At 49.5% G+C, this 24,768-nt stretch overlaps 1 protein-coding gene across 1 annotated transcript in view; it reads left to right on the forward strand.

Moving 5' to 3' along the window:
* The window catches only part of LOC123748456 (uncharacterized), a 154,596-nt gene that overhangs the window by 23,556 nt on the left and 106,272 nt on the right, over positions 1-24,768 (forward strand). Inside the window, 1 exon segment of the mRNA XM_045730859.2 lies at positions 15,589-15,787. Within this exon segment, the coding sequence (XP_045586815.2) occupies positions 15,589-15,787 (199 nt within the window).

Consider the following 24,768-nt stretch of genomic DNA (forward strand, 5'->3'; position numbering starts at 1 on the left):
ACCAGGTCAGGTCAGGTCATGTTAGACCAGGCCAAGTCAGGTCATGTTACACCAGGCCAGGCCAGGTCATGTTAGACCAGGTCAGGTCAGGTCATGTTAGACCAGGTCAGGCCAGGTCATGTTAGACCAGGTCAGGTCAGGTCATGTTAGACCAGGTCAGGTCAGGTCATGTTAGACCAGGTCAGGCCAGGTCATGTTAGACCAGGTCAGGTCAGGTCATGTTAGACCAGGCCAGGCCAGGTCATGTTAGACCAGGTCAGGTCAGGTCATGTTAGACCAGGCCAAGTCAGGTCATGTTACACCAGGCCAGGCCAGGTCATGTTAGACCAGGCCAGGTCATGTTAGACCAGGTCAGGTCATGTTAGACCAGGTCAGGTCAGGTCATGTTAGACCAGGCCAGGTCAGGTCATGTTACACCAGGCCAGGCCAGGCCAGGTCATGTTAGACCAGGTCAGGTCAGGTCATGTTAGACCAGGTCAGGTCAGGTCAGTGACATCTTCAATTCAATTTGCCTCAACTAGAACCACAGTTAGGATAGTCCATCTAAATGACGAAATAAAGTAACATTTAAACTATCGCCCCCCCTCACCCCCCCCTCACCCCCCCCCTCACCCCCCCCCCCTCACCCCCCCCCCCTCACCCCCCCCCCTCACCCCCCCTCACCCCCCCTCACCCCCCCCCCTCACCCCCCCCTCACCCCCCCCTCACCCCCCTTCACCCCTTCACCCCCCCCTCACCCCCCCCTCACCCCCCCCTCACCCCCCCCTCACCCCCCCCCCCCCCTTCACCCCCCCCCTCACCCCCCCCTCACCCCCCCCCTCACCTTCCCCTCACCCCCCCTCACACCCCCCCTCACCCCCCCCCTCACCCACCCCCCACTTGGAGTGTTAATTGTACCTGTGCACAATTACTGTACACAGGTACAATTAACGTATTGTGGGCACACAATACAATTAACGTATTGTGACGAATTAATGGGCTGACAGTCCCTTGGCCCGTCAGACGTCTGGACATCTGCAACATGTCCAGATGTCAGCTACATCATGCAGGGAAGGGTAGAAGTAGCCAGCACTTCCTATCCACTTCTCAAAGGGATAGTCTGCTACATCAGAGGGACCCGCTGGGGCATCCAATGACAGAGTAACTCGCTCCACTGTACCTCATCTCCTGAAAAGATTCAGTTGATGTAGACAATTGCATATCAAAACTACGATATTGCAGACTCTGACGCTCAAGTCAGGGGGGAAGGTGCTGGTGTTTATAACCCGCCAGAGACACACACACACGTAGCGGTTACTGATTATTCTAAGGTTGTAACAACACAATAAAGTTGTGCCATTATTGTGGTTTGCTGGGGTATAGTGTGTGGGAGGCTATGACACCTCAACGCACCCGGGTTCGAATCTCGCACTACGCGCAATGCCCAAGCCAGTCTGTGAGACCAGATAGTAGCATCCAATCTACCCGGCTTTTCCTGTCATGCATTACATCCGGCATTCTATCGTGAATTCCAATGGTTCCTGGCGGACAGGTTTGGAAAGGGATGCAGGGGATGGGAAGGGATAGGTGGCAGTGAACAGTGAAAAGGGGAGGAAGCTGAGGCAGCCGACAGTGACTGATAGTGACGGAGGGAGAGGCAGGCAATTAGTCTGCCTTGTTACTGTGATCACTGTCTCCCTACACGTGAGTTAATTAACACCTGGGCCGCCTGTTACGGCGTGTGGGAGGGGAAGGGAGAGGGATGCTGCTGGGAAGGGCCTGCCAGCATCATGTGGGGAGGTGTGATGTAAGAGACCTATAAGAAAGGGTAATAATAAAGAGGAGAGAGAGAGAGAGAGAGAGAGAGAGAGAGAGAGAGAGAGAGAGAGAGAGAGAGAGAGAGATTATAAAGGAATGGAACTGAAGAGAGAATAGAGGAAATAAAAGTAGAGGGAGACGGAGTGGCGAGATGCCAAATTCAGTTCGTTGGAGATGACAGGGTGAGGACGGAAGCTGTGGACGCTGGAGAGGACGGAGGGAGAAGAGACAGCATTATAGGAGAGACAGCATCAGAGGGGAGACAGCATCAGAGGGGAGACAGCATCATGGGAGAGACAGCATCATGGGAGAGACAGCATCATGGGAGAGACAGCATCATGGGAGAGACAGCATCATGGGAGAGACAGCATCATGGGAGAGACAGCATCATGGGAAACAGCATCATGGGAGACAGCATCATGGGAGAGACAGCATCAGAGGGGAGACAACATCAGAGGGGAGACATCATCAGAGGGGAGACAGTATCATGGGAGAGACAGCATCATACGAGAGACAGCATCATGGGATAATCAGCATCATGGGAGAGACAGCATCAGAGGGGAGACAGCATCATGAGATAAACAGCATCATGCGAGAGACAGCATCATGGGAGAGACAGCATCATGGGAGAGACAGCATCATGGGAGAGACAGCATCAGAGGAAAGACAACATCATGCGAGAGACAGCATCATGGGACAGACAGCATCAGAGGGAAGATAGCATCATGGGAGAGACAGCATCAGAGGGGAGAAAACATCATGCGAGAGACAGCATCAGAGGGGAGAGAGCATCATGGAAGAGACAGAATCCGAGGGAATACAGCATCAGCGGGGAGGCAGCATCATGGAAGCATCAGAGGTGAGACAGCATCAGAGGAGAGACAGCATCATGGCAGCATCAGAGGGGAGAGATGAAGATTAAATAATGCATCAGAGTGCTAATGATTCCATCATGATCTGTTAATTGAAACTTCAAAAGATTTTATTGTGAGGCCTCGCTGGTGTGGTTGGTCTCGCTGGTGTGGTTGGTCTCGCTGGTGTGGTTGGTCTCGCTGGTGTGGTTGGTCTCGCTGGTGTGGTTGGTCTCGCTGGTGTGGTTGGTCTCGCTGGTGTGGTTGGTCTCGCTGGTGTGGTTGGTCTCGCTGGTGTGGTTGGTCTCGCTGGTGTGGTTGGTCTCGCTGGTGTGGTTGGTCTCGCTGGTGTGGTTGGTCTGGCTGGTGTGGTTGGTCTGGCTGGTGTGGTTGGTCTGGCTGGTGTGGTTGGTCTCGCTGGTGTGGTTGGTCTCGCTGGTGTGGTTGGTCTCGCTGGTGTGGTTGGTCTGGCTGGTGTGGTTGGTCTCGCTGGTGTGGTTGGTCTCCCTGGTGTGGTTGGTCTGGCTGGTGTGGTTGGTCTGGCTGGTGTGGTTGGTCTCGCTGGTGTGGTTGGTCTGGCTGGTGTGGTTGGTCTCGCTGGTGTGGTTGGTCTCCCTGGTGTGGTTGGTGTCGCTGGTGTGGTTGGTCTGGCTGGTGTGGTTGGTCTGGCTGGTGTGGTTGGTCTCGCTGGTGTGGTTGGTCTCGCTGGTGTGGTTGGTCTCGCTGGTGTGGTTGGTCTGGCTGGTGTGGTTGGTCTCGCTGGTGTGGTTGGTCTCGCTGGTGTGGATGGTCTCGCTGGTGTGGTTGGTCTCGCTGGTGTGGTTGGTCTGGCTGGTGTGGTTGGTCTGGCTGGTGTGGTTGGTCTCGCTGGTGTGGTTGGTCTCGCTGGTGTGGTTGGTCTGGTTGGTGTGGTTGGTCTCGCTGGTGTGGTTGGTCTCGCTGGTGTGGTTGGTCTCGCTGGTGTGGTTGGTCTCGCTGGTGTGGTTGGTCTCGCTGGTGTGGTTGGTCTCGCTGGTGTGGTTGGTCTCGCTGGTGTGGTTGGTCTCGCTGGTGTGGTTGGTCTCGCTGGTGTGGTTGGTCTTCCTGGTGTGGTTGGTCTTCCTGGTGTGGTTGGTCTCCCTGGTGTGGTTGGTCTCGCAGGCGTGGTTGGTCTCGCTGGTGTGGTTGGTCTCCCTGGTGTGGTTGGTCTCGCTGGTGTGGTTGGTCTGGCTGGTGTGGTTGGTCTCGCTGGTGTGGTTGGTCTGGCTGGTGTGGTTGGTCTCGCTGGTGTGGTTGGTCTCGCTGGTGTGGTTGGTCTCGCTGGTGTGGTTGGTCTGGCTGGTGTGGTTGGTCTCGCTGGTGTGGTTGGTCTGGCTGGTGTGGTTGGTCTGGCTGGTGTGGTTGGTCTGGCTGGTGTGGTTGGTCTGGCTGGTGTGGTTGGTCTGGCTGGTGTGGTTGGTCTCGCTGGTGTGGTTGGTCTCGCTGGTGTGGTTGGTCTCGCTGGTGTGGTTGGTCTCGCTGGTGTGGTTGGTCTCGCTGGTGTGGTTGGTCTCGCTGGTGTGGTTGGTCTCGCTGGTGTGGTTGGTCTCGCTGGTGTGGTTGGTCTCGCTGGTGTGGTTGGTCTCGCTGGTGTGGTTGGTCTCGCTGGTGTGGTTGGTCTCGCTGGTGTGGTTGGTCTGGCTGGTGTGGTTGGTGTCGCTGGTGTGGTTGGTGTCGCTGGTGTGGTTGGTGTCGCTGGTGTGGTTGGTGTCGCTGGTGTGGTTGGTGTCGCTGGTGTGGTTGGTCTCGCTGGTGTGGTTGGTCTCGCTGGTGTGGTTGGTCTCGCTGGTGTGGTTGGTCTCGCTGTCAGTCATATTATCCCCCCCCCCCCCGCCCCTCCCCATCTCTTGGGTAATCATTTTCTGTTCCTTTCCTCTCCACAAATTTAATTATACATATTTTTTCCACCTTTTTCCCCTTCCATAGCGACGTTCCCCTTGTTACATACCACAGTTCCCCTCACTCTCTCTCCCCTCTCTCGGGGATGTATTCCCTCCTCGGTGACTGCTAGTTCCCCTCAGGCCTCCCCTCGTGTGGGGAAGTTACTCTCACCCCTCAGTCATATGTTCCCATTCTTCCTCACAGTGTTTCCAGAATGTTGTAGCAACGTTAATAATAACGTTATAAATAACGTTGGAGTAACGTTGTAAATAACGTTGGAGTGACGTTCAAAATAACGTAGGTGTAACGTTCAAAATAACGTAGGAGTAACGTTCTAAATTACGTTGGAATGACGTTCTAAATAACGTTGGAGTGACGTTGAGAATAACGTAGGAGTGACGTTGAGAATAACGTAGGAGTAACGTTCAAAATAACGTTGGGGTAACGTTGAATGTTTGGTGGGAAGGAGCTCGGGGAACCGACTGCAGGTCGTCCCGTGAATGACCTTGTGTTACCATGGCGGAAAAATTATTGCCAGTCATCTGTTTTTCAATGGCAGGGTTATGGCTGGCAAGTTATGGGTTTTGGCGTATGGGTATGTTGAACACACACACACACACACACACACACACACACACACACACACACACACACACACACACGCATTAGAAGAAAGAACTTTTCTTTTTTCTTTCGAAAGAAAGTTAGAAAGAACTTTTTTAGTGTCAAAGTGGTTGACAAATGGAATGCATTAGGAAGCAATGTGGTGGAGGCTGACTCCATACACAGTTTCAAGTGTAGATATGATAGAGCCCAATAGACTCAGGAACCTGTACACCTGTTGATTGACGGTTGAGAGGCGGGACCAAAGAGCCAGAGCTCAACCACCGCCAGCACAACTAAGTGAGTACAACTAGGTGAGTACACACGCGCGCACACACACACACACACACACACTCACTCACTCACTCACACACACACACACACACACACACACACACACACACACACACACACACACACACACTTGTTGATTGACAGTTGAGAGGCGGGACCAAAGAGCCAGAGCTCAATCCCTGCAAGCACAAATAGGTGAGTACACACACACAAACACACTAACAAGTACAAGGTGATAGAAATGGGTATAATAATATAAGGTCTCCAGGAGCCAGGAGACCGATAGGCCAGTACACAATGAAGGGAAACTACCTCCCTATAACGTCTAGAGCAAAAGGCCTGGGAGTGGACATAACACCCAACCTAACTCTTGAGGCTCATATCAATAGAATAACGTCAGCCGCCAACCCGTTCTCGCACTTGCTTATAGTCAATATCTTGCCTATGAATAAGTACATATGTGATATAGTAATTTATTGTGAATATTTGAGTTTACCTTGAAAAGCTGAATAGAAAACCACAACCTAACCTAACCTTCTTAGTATGTAAAGATGTTACAATTAGTACTGAACCAATACTTATATTGATATTCCCCAGAAAAATCAGTTTTATAAAAATAATTAAACAAAACTAAAATATTTAAATAAATTGTAAAGTAACTCGGGATATTGTCAAATTTTGTATAAAATCTCTATTATTTAATAAAACTGAGAGAACAAGTTAGTGCCTTGAAAAAAAATATGGCTTGTAATATGACACATATATACTTATTTGTGAGCGAAATAGTGACTATAAGCAATAAGTCATATATGTGCTGTCTTGTGCGAGAGCAGGTTGCAGCCGCATACTCCACCCAGGCAAGAGTCAGAACATTCTTCAGGAACCTGATTAAGGAGGCTTTTAGATCACTGAATATACCGCCTGTGTGAGGCCAGTCTTACAGTATGCCGCCCCTCCTGGAGCCCCCCCCCCCCCCATCTTAAAAAAATCTGAAGGGCGAAAAGTTGCAGAAGTTTGCAAGGAGACTCGTCCCAGAGCTGCGAGGGATGAGGTACGAAGACAGACTGAAGGAACTAAACCTGACGATGTTAGAGAGGAGTGAGAGGGGGGGACATGATACAGACGTATAAAATACTTAGAGAGATTGACAAAGAGGAAAGAGAGGAAATGTTTGAGACTCAGATGTGTCATAGAGATGTTAAAAAAATTTCTTTTAGCGTAAGGGAAGTGAGTAAATGGAATGACCTAAAGGAGCAGGTTGTGGAGGCTGACTCCATGCATAACTATAAAAGCAGGTACGATAGATAAATAGATCAGGAGTCATTGCATTAGATAACCAACGGCTAGAAAAGCGAGGTCTAAGAGCTAGAGCTCGATACTGCAGGCACAAATAGGCGAGTAAACACAGTGGTCTGGTAGCTGAGTGGACAGCGCAGGGGACTCGTAATCCTGTGGCCGGGTTCGATTCCCGGCGCCGGCAGAGACAAATCGGCAGCGTTTCCTTCACCCTGATGCCCCTGTTACCTAGCAGTAAATAGGTACCTGGGAGTTAGACAGCTGTTATGGGCTGCTTCCTGAGTGTGAGTGTGTGTGTTAAATTAGTTAGTAGTTAGTAACAGTTGATTGACAATTGAGAGGCGGGCCGAAAGAGCAGAGCTCCACCCTTGCAAGCACAACTAGGTGAATACACACACACACACACACACACACACACACACACACACACACACACACACACACACACACACACACACACACACACTCACACACACACAGCCTAAATTGCTGCATAGCCACATCAGGAGAAAAACAATAGTAAAGGAACAGGTTATGAAATTAAGGTTAGGGGCAGAAGGATTCACTACAAACGACAAGGAAGTGTGTGAGGAACTGAATAAGAAATTCCAGGAGGTCTTCACCTTAGAGCAAGGAGAAATCCCAGAGATAAGAGAGGGAATAGCTAACCAGGAACCACTGGAAGAGTTTGAGATTACCAGCGGGGAAGTAAGGAAGTGTTTACTAGAATTGGATGTGACAAAGGCTATAGGTCCAGATGGAATCTCCCCTTGGATACTAAAGGAAGGAGCAGAAGAACTGTGCCTCCCGCTCTCCATGGTGTATAACAAATCACTGGCAACAGGGGAACTGCCAGAAATTTGGAAAGCAGCTAACGTAGTCCCGATATACAAGAAAGGGGATAGACAGGAGGCACTGAATTACAGACCAGTGTCCCTAACCTGCATACCATGCAAGTTGATGGAGAAGATTGTGCGAAGAAAGCTAGTGGAACATCTGGAGCGAAAGAACTTTGTAACACAGCATCAACATGGATTCAGGGATGGCAGGTCCTGCCTCACAGGGTTACTTGAATTCTACGACCAGGCAACAAAAATAAGGCAAGAAAGAGAAGGGTGGGCAGACTGCATATTTTTGGATTGTCAGAAAGCCTTTGACACAGTGCCACACAAGAGGCTAGTGAAAAAACTGGAGATGCAGGCTGAAGTGAAAGGGAAGGTACTCCGTTGGATACAGGAGTACCTAAGTAACAGGAGACAACGAGTCAGTGTGAGGGGTGAGGTCTCAGATTGGAGAGACGTTACGAGTGGAGTACCGCAGGGGTCAGTCCTTGGGCCTATACTGTTTCTGATATATGTAAATGATCTTCCAGAGGGTATAGAATCGTTTCTCTCAATGTTTGCCGATGATGCAAAAATTATGAGGAGGATTGAAACTGAGGACGATAGTAGGAGGCTACAAGATGACCTAGACAGACTGAGTGAATGGTCCAACAAATGGCTGTTGAAGTTCAACCCGAGTAAATGCAAAGTAATGAAACTAGGTGGTGGAAATAGGAGGCCAAACACAGGATACAGAACAGGAGATGAAGTACTTAATGAAACGAACAGAGAGAAAGATCTAGGAGTTGATATCACACCAAACCTGTCTCCTGAAGCCCACATAAAAAGAATAACGTCTGCGGCATATGCGAGGCTGGCTAACATCAGAACAGCGTTCAGGAACCTGTGTAAGGAATCATTCAGAATCTTGTACACCACATATGTAAGACCAATCCTGGAGTATGCGGCCCCAGCATGGAGCCCGTACCTTGTCAAGCACAAGACGAAGCTGGAAAAAGTCCAAAGGTATGCCACTAGACTAGTCCCAGAACTAAGAGGCATGAGTTACGAGGAAAGGCTGCGGGAAATGCACCTTACGACACTGGAAGCCAGAAGAGTAAGGGGAGACATGATCACAACCTACAAAATCCTCAGAGGAATCGACCGGGTAAACAAGGATAAACTATTCAACACTGGTGGGACGCGAACAAGGGGACACAGGTGGAAACTGAGTACTCACATGAGCCACAGAGACGTTAGAAGGAACTTTTTCAGTGTCAGAGTAGTTAACGGATGGAATGCATTAGGCAGTGATGTGGTGGAGGCTGACTCCATACACAGTTTTAAATGTAGATATGATAGAGCCCAGTAGGCTCAGGAATCTGTACACCAGTTGATTGACAGTTGAGAGGCGGGACCAAAGAGCCAAAGCTCAACCCCCGCAAGCACAAATAGGTGAGTACACACCCATACACCCATACACACCCATACACACCCATACACACCCATACACACACACACACACACACACACACACACACACACACACACACACACACACACACACACACACACACACACACTAGAGTTGCTGCAATTACCAACGAGTCTAACAGTGGCCTTCCCCGCTCCCCTTGCGTAACAGCAGCATTAAAACAGCCATTTTGCTAATTTATCAACACGTTATTGGATTTCCACTTGCGTTAGTGAAGGGCGTATATATATACGCCACGGCATACCAACCCTCGCTATCGTTAACATCTACAGTTGACCTGACTGGCCTTTGCAACATGTCACTCTTTTGGCTGTGTCAATAGTTGTCTAGGTACTAAATTTAAGGCGATATTGATGTTTATTGATGGATCTGGGAGGGAGGGGAGACGCTGGCATTCCAGCTGTGTTGCAGTCATTGCGAGAGCTTGCAAACTGTGCGCATTTAAGTTGATCTCTGCGAGAAATATCAACAGATGAGAGCTGGGGGAATGTTGCCCTAGTCTACACGGCGACCATTTTCCTGCCATCTCCTGTTGCCACTGAGCATTTTGCCATCACACGTGATGACAATCAATATGTTGTCACCACTTGCCATATGGCACAACTAATGCTGTGTCGTGGTCTGCAGGTCTGCCACTACCCTTTATCTACCAGTCTATTAGCACCCTACCCTGCTACCAGTCTCCCTATTAGCTCCCTACCCTGCTACCAGTCTCCCTATTAGCACCTTACCCTGCTACCAGTCTCCCTATTAGCACCCTACCTTGCTACCAGTCTCCCTACCTACCTGTTTTTTTTTCAACCATAAAGCTGGTCGAATAAGTCAACCATATTCCTTCAACAAACAAATTCAAACTTCCGAGTTCGAGTTATTTAGCAGTAAGTGTCCAGGAGTTGGTCGAGGGCTGAAGTCTCGTGGTTGGTCAGTGAAGGCGTCTTCAACGGCCTCTTAAAGTAATCATCCCGCGGTCGATAAACCTAACACCACCATCACAACCGGTCATCGGCATATACAGAACCACTTGCGCCAGTGAGGAACACCCGTAGGGGCCGTGGGGAGGATTCGAACCTATGTGGTGGGTGGTATAAATATTCCCAGTTTCACGCCTCAGAGAATTTATCCTCGCAGGCAGAGAGAGCGCCGGGTCGAGCCGGATGGATTAAAGTGTGAGGTCGGAAGGTTGCTCTCGGCTACACTGATGCCATCCACACGCTGCTTGAAGGCTATACTGACGGCATCATGGTGCTCCCAGCTACACTGACTGATAGAGAGAACTGAGAGAGAACTCTTATCAACATCAGAGGCCCGAGACTGTTCAACACGCTTCCACTACACATAAGGGGCATAACTGGCCGACCCCTCACAGTGTTCAAGAGAGAACTGGATAAACACCTCCAAAGGATACCTGATCAACCAGGCTGGTCCTAACTACACTGTGTCACGCTGATCCTAATGTAACAGCAAGAAGTGGTTCCTCTCTTATTATTCTCCATTCCCCCTTCTCTTCCTCTTCTTTCGATTTCCCAGACCTGTGGTTACACCACTGGCGGAGTAGTCACGTGTTGGGTGGCAGGGATCCCCTCCGACAGGTGTAGGGCGGCAGGGATCCCCTCCGACAGGTGTAGGGCGGCAGGGGTCCCCTCCGACAGGTGTAGGGCGGCAGGGATCCCCTCCGACAGGTGTAGGGCGGCAGGGGTCCCCTCCAACAGGTGTGTTGGGCGGCAGGGGTCCCCTCCAACAGGTGTGTAGGGCGGCAGGGGTCCCCTCCGACAGGTGTAGGGCGGCAGGGGTCCCCTCCGACAGCTGTATGGCCGCAGGGGTCCCCTCCGACAGGTGTAGGGCGGCAGGGGTCCCCTCCGACAGGTGTGTTGGGCGGCAGGGGTCCCCTCCGACAGGTGTAGGGCGGCAGGGGTCCCCTCCGAAAGGTGTGTTGGGCGGCAGGGGTCCCCTCCGACACATGTGTTGGGGACAGCGGTGATCTAGTGAGGGATATTGGCAGGTATTGTAGTGAGTGATGGTGGACAATACCTGGGGGACAATACCTGGTGGACAATACCTGGTGGACAATACCTGGAGGACAATACCTGGAGGACAATACCTGGAGGACAATACCTGGGAGACAATACCTGGTGGACAATACCTGGTGGACAATACCTGGTGGACAATACCTGGAGGACAATACCTGGTGGACAATACCTGGTGGACAATACCTGGTGGACAATACCTGGTGGACAATACCTGGAGGACAATACCTGGAGGACAATACCTGGGAGACAATACCTGGTGGACAATACCTGGTGGACAATACCTGGTGGACAATACCTGGTGGACAATACCTGGTGGACAATACCTGGTGGACAATACCTGGGGGGCAATACCTGGAGGACAATACCTGGGGGGCAATACCTGGAGGACAATACCTGGGAGACAATACCTGGTGGACAATACCTGGTGGACAATACCTGGTGGACAATACCTGGTGGACAATACCTGGTGGACAATACCTGGAGGACAATACCTGGTGGACAATACCTGGTGGACAATACCTGGGGGGACAATACCTGGAGGACAATACCTGGTGGACAATACCTGGTGGACAATACCTGGAGGACAATACCTGGGAGACAATACCTGGTGGACAATACCTGGTGGACAATACCTGGAGGACAATACCTGGAGGACAATACCTGGGAGACAATACCTGGTGGACAATACCTGGTGGACAATACCTGGTGGACAATACCTGGTGGACAATACCTGGTGGACAATACCTGGTGGACAATACCTGGTGGACAATACCTGGAGGACAATACCTGGAGGACAATACCTGGGAGACAATACCTGGGGGACAATACCTGGAGGACAATACCTGGTGGACAATACCTGGTGGACAATACCTGGTGGACAATACCTGGTGGACAATACCTGGTGGACAATACCTGGGGGGACAATACCTGGAGGACAATACCTGGGGGACAATACCTGGTGGACAATACCTGGAGGACAATACCTGGGAGACAATACCTGGTGGACAATACCTGGAGGACAATACCTTGGGGACAATACCTTGGGGACAATACCTGGGGGAACAATACCTGGGGGACAATACCTGGAGGACAATACCTGGAGGACAATACCTTGGGGACAATACCTGGGGGGCAATACCTGGTGGACAATACCTGGTGGACAATACCTGGGGGGACAATACCTGGAGGACAATACCTGGAGGACAATACCTGGGGGACAATACCTGGTGGACAATACCTGGAGGACAATACCTGGGAGACAATACCTGGTGGACAATACCTGGAGGACAATACCTGGGGGACAATACCTGGTGGACAATACCTGGAGGACAATACCTGGGAGACAATACCTGGTGGACAATACCTGGAGGACAATACCTTGGGGACAATACCTTGGGGAACAATACCTGGGGGACAATACCTGGTGGACAATACCTGGAGGACAATACCTGGTGGACAATACCTTGGGGACAATACCTGGGGGAACAATACCTGGGGGACAATACCTGGGGGAACAATACCTGGGGGACAAAACCTTGGGGACAATACCTGGGGGAACAATACCTGGGGGACAATACCTGGAGGACAATACCTGGAGGACAATACCTGGTGGACAATACCTTGGGGACAATACCTGGAGGACAATACCTGGTGGACAATACCTTGGGGACAATACCTGGGGGAACAATACCTGGGGGACAATACCTGGGGGAACAATACCTGGGGGACAATACCTGGGGGACAATACCTTGGGGACAATACCTGGGGGAACAATACCTTGGGGAACAATACCTGGTGGACAATACCTTGGGGACAATACCTGGGGGAACAATACCTGGGGGACAATACCTGGGGGAACAATACCTGGGGGACAATACCTTGGGGACAATACCTGGGGGAACAATACCTGGGGGAACAATACCTGGGGGACAATACCTGGAGGACAATACCTGGAGGACAATACCTGGTGGACAATACCTTGGGGACAATACCTGGGGGAACAATACCTGGGGGAACAATACCTGGGGGACAATACGTGGGGGACAATACCTGGGGGACAATACCTGGGGGGGGGGACAATACCTGGGGGGGACAATACCTGGGGGGGACAATACCTGGGGGACAATACCTAAGGGGAAAATACCTGGGGGACAATACCTGGGGGACAATACCTGGGGGGACAATACCTGGAGGACAATACCTGGAGGACAATACCTGGAGGACAATACCTGGGGGGACAATACGTGGGGGGGACAATACCTGGGGGGACAATACCTGGGGAGACAATACCTGGGGGGACAATACCTGGAGGACAATACCTGGAGGACAATACCTGGGGGACAATACCTGGGGGACAATACCTGGAGGACAATACCTGGAGGGACAATACGTGGGGGGGACAATACCTGGGGGACAATACCTGGGGGACAATACCTGGGGGACAATACCTGGTGAACAATACCTGGGGGGACAATACCTGGGGGACAATACCTGGTGGACAATACCTGGGGGACAATAACTGGGGGACAATACCTGGGGGACAATACCTGGAGGACAATACCTGGGGACAATACCTGGGGGGACAATACCTGGGGGGACAATACCTGAAGGACAATACCTGGAGGACAATACCTGGGGGGACAATACGTGGGGGACAATACTTGGGGGGACAATACCTGGAGGACAATACCTGGGGGGACAATACGTGGGGGACAATACTTGGGGGGACAATACCTGGGGGACAATACCTGGTGGACAATACCTGGGGGGACAATACCTGGGGGGACAATACCTGGGGGACAATACCTGGTTTACAATACCTGGTGGACAATACCTGGGGACAATACCTGGGGGACAATACCTGGGGGGGGACAATACCTGGAGGGGGGACAATACCTGGGGGACAATACCTGGGGGACAATACCTGGTGGACAATACCTGGGGGACAATACCTGGGGGGACAATACCTGGGGGGACAATACCTGGGGGGACAATACCTGGAGGACAATACCTGGGGGGACAATACCTGGGGGACAATACCTGGGGGACAATACCTGGAGGACAATACCTGGGGGGACAATACTGGGGGACAATACCTGGAGGACAATACCTGGGGGGACAATACTTGGGGAACAATACCTGGAGGACAATACCTGGGGGACAATACCTGGGGGACAATACCTGGGGGACAATACCTGGAGGACAATACCTGGAGGACAATACCTGGAGGACAATACCTGGGGGACAATACCTGGAGGACAATACCTGGGGGACAATACCTGGGGGACAATACCTGGAGGACAATACCTGGGGGGACAATACCTGGGGGGCAATACCTGGGGGACAATACCTGGAGGACAATACCTGGAGGACAATACCTGGAGGACAATACCTGGTGGACAATACCTGGAGGACAATACCTGGGGGGACAATACCTGGGGGGACAATACCTGGGGGGACAATACCTGGGGGACAATACCTGGGGGACAATACCTGAGGGGACAATACCTGGGGGGACAATACCTGGGGGGACAAAACCTGGGGGGACAATACCTGGGGGGGACAATACCTGGGGGGGACAATACCTGGGGGGGGACAATACCTGGGGGGGACAATACCTGGGGGAACAATACCTGGGGGAACAATACCTGAGGGACAATACCTGGGGGGGACAATACCTGGGGGGGACAATACCTGGGGGATCAATACCTGGGGGGACAATACCTGGGGGGACAATACCTGGGGGACAATACCTGGGGGACAATACCTGGGGGGACAATACCTGGGGGGACAATACCTGGGGGACAATACCTGGGGGACAATACCTGTGGGACAATACCTGGGGGACAATACCTGGGGGGACAATACCTGGGGGGACAATACCTGGGGGACAATACCTTTGGGACAATACCTTGGGGGACAATACCGTGGGAGACAATTCCTGGGAGACAATACCTTGGTGGACAATACTGTGGAAGATAAGTGTGAAAATGAACTTTGGAGAGTTATTTTTTCAACTACCCCCGACAGTGAAGAAAAACACGGGTTACTAATTGCTTTTTCTTAATCCATATGGAACAGACATCACACTACAGTTCCTGATCGGGAAGATGCTGTTGCAAGACTGCTGGGAGTAGTGGGACTGGTGATGGAGAGTGTCTTCCCGCTCTGCCTTGATCCCCATTCCAGCTTCCTGTAGTGTCTGGCCTGCTGGATGTCGAACTGCATTCGACACCCTCACACAATCAACATGCCAGGCTTTGGGAGCGGGGATAGGGGGGGATAGATAGGCTTTGGGAGCTCTGTCTCTGGGGCGCTCTGTCTACCCCAGCTTTGTGGACCGGGTTAGACAGAGCGCAAAGAGCAGAGAAAGTGTCTGCAAGTGACGTTGATGTTTTGTTAGTGTGTATAAGCAGACAAATGCGTGATTACACTGGTGTCTGCTTCCCCTGTTCCAGAAGCTGCTGCCAGGGGTGTACTGATGGCATGTGTTGTATCTGTTCCAGACGAAGGTGTGGCGGAAGTGGCGGTGGGCGGGCGGTGGGCGTGGCGGGAGCGGCAGCCTGCGTGGGCGGGAAGCCTCGGCGGCGGGCCCGACGGGACGCCGCGCCCACACCGCCGTCATGGTCGGGGACGCCATGTTGGTCTACGGCGGCTACCAGGACCTGCGGGGCTCCTCCGCCGAGCTCTGGAGCTTCAATACTAGTGAGTACTCCTATGTACTGCTGAGTACACTGTATACTGCTGAGTACACTGTATACTGCTGAGTAGACTGTGTACTGCAATGTACTGCTGTGTACACTGTGTACTGCTGTGTACACTGTGTACTGCTGTGTACACTGCATAGCCAGCAGGGAGAATTGACAGGATTTCCTCCATTGCGTGATGTTAAGAGCGCTGGCTAATGATTCCTTGTTCGACTGAAACTTCGCTAACTTAACCTGACTTAATGATTTATGCTCCTAAAGGGAAAATGTGTCCAAGACGCTTGTGAACGCCTTGAACCACACGGGGTCACCACTAGTGGGGGCCACACGGGGTCACCACTAGTGGGGGCCACACGGGGTCACCAGCAAGTGGGGGGCCACACGGGGTCACCAGCAAGTGGGGGGCCACACGGGGTCACCACTAGTGGGGGCCACACGGGGTCACCACTAGTGGGGGGCCACACGGGGTCACCACTAGTGGGGGGCCTCACGGGGTGGTCCGGGGTCTAGCAGGTGATTGGGGCCCGGTCTCCTGAAGCTGTCAAATGTATGGTCTCTGGGGATAATGGTCGAGGCTTCTACATATTAATCAGTGTTGGACACCCGTCCTTGTCTGCCTGTATTACATCACCATATATGACTCTATCATGTCTCCACATCCTGGCTGTGTGTGTGTGTGTGTCTGTGTGTGTGTGTGTGTGTGTGTGTCTGTGTGTGTGTGTGTCTGTGTGTGTGTGTGTGTGTGTGTGTGTGTGTGTGTGTGTGTGTGTGTGTTTTGTGTGTGTGTGTGTGTTTTGTGTGTGTGTGTTTTGTGTGTGTGTGTGTGTTTTGTGTGTGTGTGTGAGAGTGTGTGTGTGTGAGAGTGTGTGTGTGTGAGTGTGTGTGTGTGTGAGAGTGTGTGTGTGTGAGAGTGTGTGTGTGTGAGTGTGTGTGTGTGTGAGTGTGTGTGTGTGTGAGAGTGTGTGTGTGTGAGAGTGTGTGTGTGTGAGAGTGTGTGTGTGTGAGAGTGTGTGTGTGTGAGAGAGTGTGTGTGTGAGAGTGTGTGTGTGTGAGAGTGTGTGTGTGTGAGAGTGTGTGTGTGTGAGAGTGTGTGTGTGTGAGAGTGTGTGTGTGTGAGAGTGTGTGTGTGTGAGAGTGTGTGTGTGTGAGAGTGTGTGTGTGTGAGAGTGTGTGTGTGTGAGAGTGTGTGTGTGTGAGAGTGTGTGTGTGTGAGAGTGTGTGTGTGTGAGAGTGTGTGTGTGTGAGAGTGTGTGTGTGTGAGAGTGTGTGTGTGTGAGAGTGTGTGTGTGTGAGAGTGTGTGTGTGTGAGAGTGTGTGTGTGTGAGAGTGTGTGTGTGTGAGAGTGTGTGTGTGTGAGAGTGTGTGTGTGTGAGAGTGTGTGTGTGTGAGAGTGTGTGTGTGTGAGAGTGTGTGTGTGTGAGAGTGTGTGTGTGTGAGAGTGTGTGTGTGTGAGAGTGTGTGTGTGTGAGAGTGTGTGTGTGTGAGAGTGTGTGTGTGTGAGAGTGTGTGTGTGTGAGAGTGTGTGTGTGTGAGAGTGTGTGTGTGTGTGAGTGTGTGTGTGTGTGAGTGTGTGTGTGTGAGAGTGTGTGTGTGTGAGAGTGTGTGTGTGAGAGAGTGTGTGTGAGAGTGTGTGAGTGTGTGTGTGTGTGTGTGTGTGTGTGTGTGTGTGTGTGTGTGTGTGTGTGTGTGTGTGTGTGTGTGTGTGTGAGAGAGAGTGTGTGTGTGTGTGTGTTGGAGCGCACTTCCTCGGTCAGATCAGCAACAAGGTAACTGGCCAGACCCTAATATTGATCCGTGGTAGTAATAAAATATTACTTAACTAGTCAGGTTTCTCGCCATATTCACTACGACTCTCTGTTTTCAATTTGACAGATCACTATTGACGTTCCAGCTTGACAGTTGCCAAGCTATCGTAATTTGTCAGTTGGTCAGGCAAGACCTTCCTTCGCTGATTATAATTTGTCAGTTTGGTTAAATCGTTTATACTTTTCTAAGTGTCTTGTGTGCTATAGCGAGGCTGCCTGACAAGGGTCATGCTTAATGGTGCAGTTGTTGTGTTATGAACACGTTACATTGTGTAATATTGAGAGGGTAGAGAGAGTGAGAGAGAGAGAGAGAGAGACAGAGAAAAGGGGGGGGGTGTGAACGGGAGGGGGGTAGGGGGGAGGACGAATGGGGGGTGATGAATGTGGTGGGTTAGTGGGGAAATGGGGGGGGGAGGGGAGCTCGGGGCAAGGAGAATGTAGGGGGAGAGGGGGAGGGGGGTGGAAGGAAGAGGGGGAGGATGGATACATGGATGGATGGATAGATGGATGCACAGATGAACAGATAGATAGCTATATGGATGGATAGGTGGGTACATGGATGGATAAATGAATAGATAGAGGGAATGGATAGTAAGAAGGATGAATAGACAGACAGACGGACGGAAAGATTGAGAAATGGATAAATAGATGGATGCACTCTTCATCTATTGCTAGGGCCACTTGAGCCTTCTCTTTACCCCTTCAGGGCTCAAGATTATATATATATTATAATATAATATATATACTTGACTTATTAGGCAAATCAGGCCTTGCATAGTAGGCTGAGAAGTGCGTTCTGGCTACTAGGTACGACATATATATATATATATATATATATATATATATATATATATATATATATGTCGTACCTAGTAGCCAGAACGCACTTCTTGGCCTACTATGCAAGGCCCGATTTGCCTAATAAGCCAAGTTTTCCTGAATTAATATATTTTCTCTAATTTTTTTCTTATGAAATGATAAAGCTACCCATTTCATTATGTATGAGGTCAATTTTTTTTTATTGGAGTTAAAATTAACATAGATATATGACCGAACCTAACCAACCCTACCTAACCTAACCTATCTTTATAGGTTAGGTTAGGTTAGGTAGCAGAAAAAGTTAGGTTAGGTTAGGTACGTTAGGTAGACGAAAAACAATTCATGAAAACTTGGCTTATTAGGCAAATCGGGCCTTGCATAGTAGGCCGAGAAGTGCATTCTGGCTACTAGGTACGACATATATAACTGAAAACTCACACCCCAGAAGTGACTCGAACCCATACTCCCAGGAGCAACGCAACTGGTATGTACAAGACGCCTTAATCCACTTGACCATCACGACCGGACATAATGAGGTGATAGCCGAAGCTATTTGAACCACCCCACCGCCGGCACTCGGATGGTAATCTTGGGCATAGCATTTTACCAAATCACCTCATTCTTTGGGGCACACGTTAGGAACACAAATGCGAACAAGCCTGAATGGTCCCCAGGACAATATGCAACTGAAAACTCACACCCCAGAAGTGACTCGAACCCATACTCCCAGGAGCAACGCAACTGGTATGTACAAGACGCCTTAATCCACTTGACCATCACGACCGGACATAATGAGGTGTACATACCAGTTGCGTTTAAAGCGTTCTGTTTTGTGTGTGAGAAACTCTCCAGACACAAAACAGAACGCTTTAAAAGAGACTAACGTCGTCTATGCCTTCAAATGCCCTCTTGGGGACTGTAAGCTCCAAAAAACCCAGTATATAGGCAAGACAACAACATCTCTTTCTAGGCGTTTAACGATGCATAAGCAACAGGGCTCCATTAAGGAACACATAATCTCTTCCCACAACCAAACCATCGCCAGAGAAATCCTAGTAAACAACACAGAAATCATCGATAGATACAGCGATAGTAGGCGGCTTGACGTTTGCGAGGCATTACACATCAAGAAGTCAACACCGGCAATCAATAGCCAATTAATGCACAACTATATTCTACCCACTTCAAGACTCCGCTCCAATATAGAAGCATCAAGAAATATGGACCAATAGGCTTTCTACAATCACTTCTATTCAATACCCATTGTTTCATGTTCTGGCTTGTGTTGATGAAATTAATACCTTATTAAATACCACCTCACTCCATCCACCTCACTCAAATGTAGATATAAACAAAATCGGAGATGTGTAAGTTCTATTCAGTTGTGTATGTGTTAACTAAAGTCTTTGAAAATGTAATAAGTTTTACGAAATGCGCTCAAGTGTCGCGTCAGACTAGAAATAAAAATGAATTTTGGAGAATTGATTTTTTAATTACCTCCAACAGTGAAAAGAAATGTACGAAAGATTGAGAAAATTCGTGTTAGAATTATTAATCTTACTTTTTCGGTCATATATATATATATATATATATATATATATATATATATATATATATATATATATATATATATATATATATATATATATATATAAATAATATATATATATAATGTGTGTGTGTGTGTGTGTCCTAGAGTGTGTATTCACCTAGTTGTGTTTGCGGGGGTTGAGCTTTGCTCTTTCGGCCCGCCTCTCAACTGTTTACTAACTACTTTTTTTTCACACCACACACACACACACACACACACACACACACACACACACACACACACACACACACACACACACACACACACACACCAGGAAGCAGCCCGTGACAGCTGACTAACTCTCAGGTACCTATTTACTGCTAGGTAACAGGGGCATTCAGGGTGAAAGAAACTTTGCCCATTTGTTTCTACCTCGTGTGGGAATCGAACCCGCGCCACAAAATTACGAGTCCTGCGCGCTATCCACCAGGCTACGAGGCCCCATATGTGTGTGTGTGTGTGTGTGTGTGTGTGTGTGTGTGTGTGTGTGTGTGTGTGCGCGCGCGTGTGTGCGCGTGTGCGTGTGTGTGTGAACACACAAGCCACAGATCAGTAAACACTGTAATTGGAGCCATACCGTCCAGGATCACCCCTCAAGGTACACAGTAGCCTGACCACCGATCATTGGTGCGGTGTGTGGGGGAACCGACCTATGAAATTTATATTTGTTTAATTTATATGAATTTATATTTACGTTAATTTATATATTCCGATAGCAAATTATATGATGAATGGACTGTATTTCTGCAAATTCTCACAAATCGACTCCTTTACACATTAAGGGGGGGGGGGGAGTGTATTGAAATATATGTGTAGTCAAAATTAATTGACTAACATTCATTACAGTATTAGACTACACATATTAGTAATTATAATTAGAAGGCTTAATCTTATTGTATGGTAGTGGGCCTAGACAACCAGTATAAACACGGGTGAATAAGCCAGTCCATCCACTTTGTGGGTGTGGCTGGCCTACAACTGATGTACTGGAGTACTAGGATTAATTCTTTCTTCCTCTTCAATTGTTCCTGTCATAGGGCACTTGAAATAACAAGAAATCATATATATATATATATATATATATATATATATATATATATATATATATATATATATGACAGCTATATCAAAGGAAATATTGGTATACTGAATAAAGAGATGAGAATATTACTCACTCTGGGTTGGTCGCTGCCCCTCATTTTAACCGGAAAATAATCCTACCTACCTAACATTACTGGCCAGGAACGACTAGATAAGGTTTCGGGAAGAACCTCCCTTATAGTAGACGTTGGTGTTGATAACTGGACGCTACTGGTCCCGTAAATTTTCCTATAGTGGAAAATTCCACTATGGGCTACATTTTCTATGGGTTAACTAGTTTATACAACCCACCAATATTACCTGCATATTGTATTGAATATTAGTAAATGGTGTCGGGGTTTCCAACACGGTGGATCATTGGAGACGATCACTGGTGTGGTGGTCACGGTACTGTGTATGTTTAGGAGTGATCCTGGACGGCATGGGTTCGAATCCTGGCCGGAGTCAAAGAGTTCTTAGTGATATATGTATATATAAACAAACACTCACACACATACACTGTTTTTCTGCAATAAAGGTGGAAATAACATTTCATTTAGCTGCTTCATCGAAGCCTTGATCCCACGACCACCTGCAGCTGAAGCTGGGGCTCGACCCTGACCCGCCTCTGACCATCACTGGACAAAGATCATTCATCTTGCTGAGTTTAGTGAGGCTAGCCCCGAGCATCTGGCCTGCATCCTCGAACACACGGACAGACATTCACTTCTATACATATTAATATAGATAGATGCAGTATATATCTCTTACATTGTAGCAAGGGCTTATAGCCTCGTGTGTGTGTGTGTGTATATATATATATATATATATATATATATATATATATATATATATATATATATATATATATGCAGCATATGCCTCTGACATTGTAGCAAGGGCTTATAGCCTCGTATAAGAATATTAAAGGCAGTCAGAGAAAATCTAAGCATTTCTCTCCGAAACCGTATGAATATATATTATATATTGCATAGAATGAACGAAGACGGGTGTATATCAAATATAAACAAAATCCTGGAGTGAGATATGAAGGCTTATATATATATTACCCTCAATATGGAGGAGCGATTTGAAATTTATTTCGAATTTGAATTCCTGATAAATATAAAAAATACAAATCGACACTGGCGTCGATATATATATATTTTTTCGATGCACATATATTTAGATAAAATTTGAAGAAAGAAAGAAAAACAGCATATATAAAGGCTGGACACACCGTGAATAGGATGAGCGGGAGTTTGTTAAAGTGGAGCTGTGAGCGAGGCTTTCCCCCGGCATGTTATACACTCACACTGCCGACTTGACGAGGAAAAGAGAGAGGAAAATATGCCAATTGAATCCATTCATAGAGCAAAATGGCTCAACGCCTGTGGGGGGGGGGTTAATAAGCGGGACGAATTCAGATTAGTGAGTTTATTTTGGAGTAGAGAGATAGATAATTTATTATAATTTATATTTTATTTTTCAAGAATGATAATATCGTTTTGTTTATATAATAATTGCCGTTATCATCACTGACGTCATTGGTATCCTTGATTCCTTGATATCGCGTCCATAAGGTATTCGTCGTATCCACTAGGCGTAAGTGCCAGGCTTCCTGGTGTGTGTCTGGCACTTGCCTCAGGAGACAGTGCCAGGCATCTGGAAGGAAGATGAGGACAAGAAGCTGGGTTATGAGGGGACGGAGTGAAGGAACAGTGCCCAACCACCTCCACCATCTGGGATCGAACGCCGGACCCGGTAAGATGCGTCGCTCGTCCGAACAGTCCAAGTGAGAGGGACATCACGGCCTTAGGGGTGGAAGGCACTCAACCGGAAACGAGGAGAAAGTATCGAACCATTTGGGTATTTTATTTCACATACTTTTTTGTATACAATATTTTGGTACTTTCTCTAGGCACCTTCTCAGTCTGACACAGTCTATCAAAATTAATATTGACACAACTTTCATCGATTCAAAATTTCTCTCTTCACTTTATTGTTTCCAATAATTAAGCAAATAACACACACGCAAATTACTTACAAGTAAATATGTTTTGCAAGTCTTTGTCGACTCAATTACGAAATTTTTAAAGAATTTTTTAATTACTAATTGGATATGTAATACGCGCAAATCTCCGTTAAAAAGCATGAAACCTCGACAGAATTAATGACTAATTAAAAAAAATGCTGAAAGTGAGCGTCCTGTAATTTCCAAAGATTTTTTTCAGGCAACGTAATTAGGTAGTCAGGCAGCATATTTTACCTGTAGGTAGTTGCAGGTGTTCTGTTACTGCCCAGGCAAGGCTCGTCTCGTGATAACTTGATACACAAGGCTGTTGCTGGGAGCGGCCCGCAGGCCCACATGAACATTACTATCCTATTGCTCCAGCATCCCCCCCCCTCCAGGTAGGTGTCCAGTCTTCTCCGGGACACCTCCACTGGTGTCCAGGCCGCCAGAGGTGTTCAGGCCGCCTGAGGTGTCCAGGCCGCCAGAGGTGTTCAGGCCGCCAGAGGTGTCCCAGGCCGCCAGAGGTGGCCAGGCCGCCAGAGGTGTCCAGGCCGCCAGAGGTGTTCAGGCCGCCAGAGGTGTTCAGGCCGCCAGAGGTGTCCAGGCCGCCAGAGGTGTTCAGGCCGCCAGAGGTGTCCCAGGCCGCCAGAGGTGGCCAGGCCGCCAGAGGTGTCCAGGCCGCCAGAGGTGTCCAGGCCGCCAGAAGTGGCCCAGGCCGCCAGAGGTGGCCCAGGCCGCCAGAGGTGTTCAGGCCGCCAGAGGTGTTCAGGCCGCCAGAGGTGTCCAGGCCGCCAGAGGTGTCCAGGCCGCCAGAGGTGGCCCAGGCCGCCAGAGGTGTTCAGGCCGCCAGAGGTGTCCAGGCCGCCAGAGGTGGCCCAGGCCGCCAGAGGTGGCCCAGGCCGCCAGAGGTGGCCCAGGCCGCCAGAGGTGGCCCAGGCCACCAGAGGTGGCCCAGGCCGCCAGAGGTGGCCCAGGCCACCAGAGGTGGCCCAGGCCGCCAGAGGTGGCCCAGGCCGCCAGAGGTGGCCCAGGCCGCCTCAGACCCAACATCAGACCAACCACCAGTCAGACGTCTTGTGTGTACGTGTTAAAAATCAACATGACATATATACATAAGCCTTAATGACATGTTTACCATATTCCTTCACTTCTCCTGATGGACAAACCCGCCTCAGGTACTGCCAGCTGTATGTAGCCCATTCATCTGGGTCGTTAAGAGACTGCGCCCCCTCCCGCTATACACAGCCCCCCCCCCCGCTATACACAGCCCCCCCCCCGCTATACACAGCCCCCCCCCGCTATACACAGCCCCCCCCCGCTATACACAGCCCCCCCCCCCGCTATACACAGCCCCCCCCCCCGCTATACACAGCCCCCCCCATACACACCCCGAACCCCCTAAACCCTCGGTTACACAAAATTCCAGTCACCCCACCACCGCGAGCCGCCACCTCCAGGGCGCTAAACCTTCAACATGATGGCGTTCTCAGGCGCCATTACTCCCGCCCATTTTGAGGGTGGAGGTCTGACGTGTCCCCAATACCGCCACTAAAGTGATCAAACTGTCAGGGACACGAGCATTCCTCTCGCCCCAATAACAAAATATCCCGTATCATTCGCGTTTTACATTTTTGGTTTCTGTATACAAAATATTTTCACTTATTTTTCCC

Source organism: Procambarus clarkii, chromosome 1 (genome assembly GCF_040958095.1).
Source record: "Procambarus clarkii isolate CNS0578487 chromosome 1, FALCON_Pclarkii_2.0, whole genome shotgun sequence".
In the NCBI taxonomy this organism is placed as follows: Eukaryota; Metazoa; Arthropoda; class Malacostraca; order Decapoda; family Cambaridae; genus Procambarus; species Procambarus clarkii.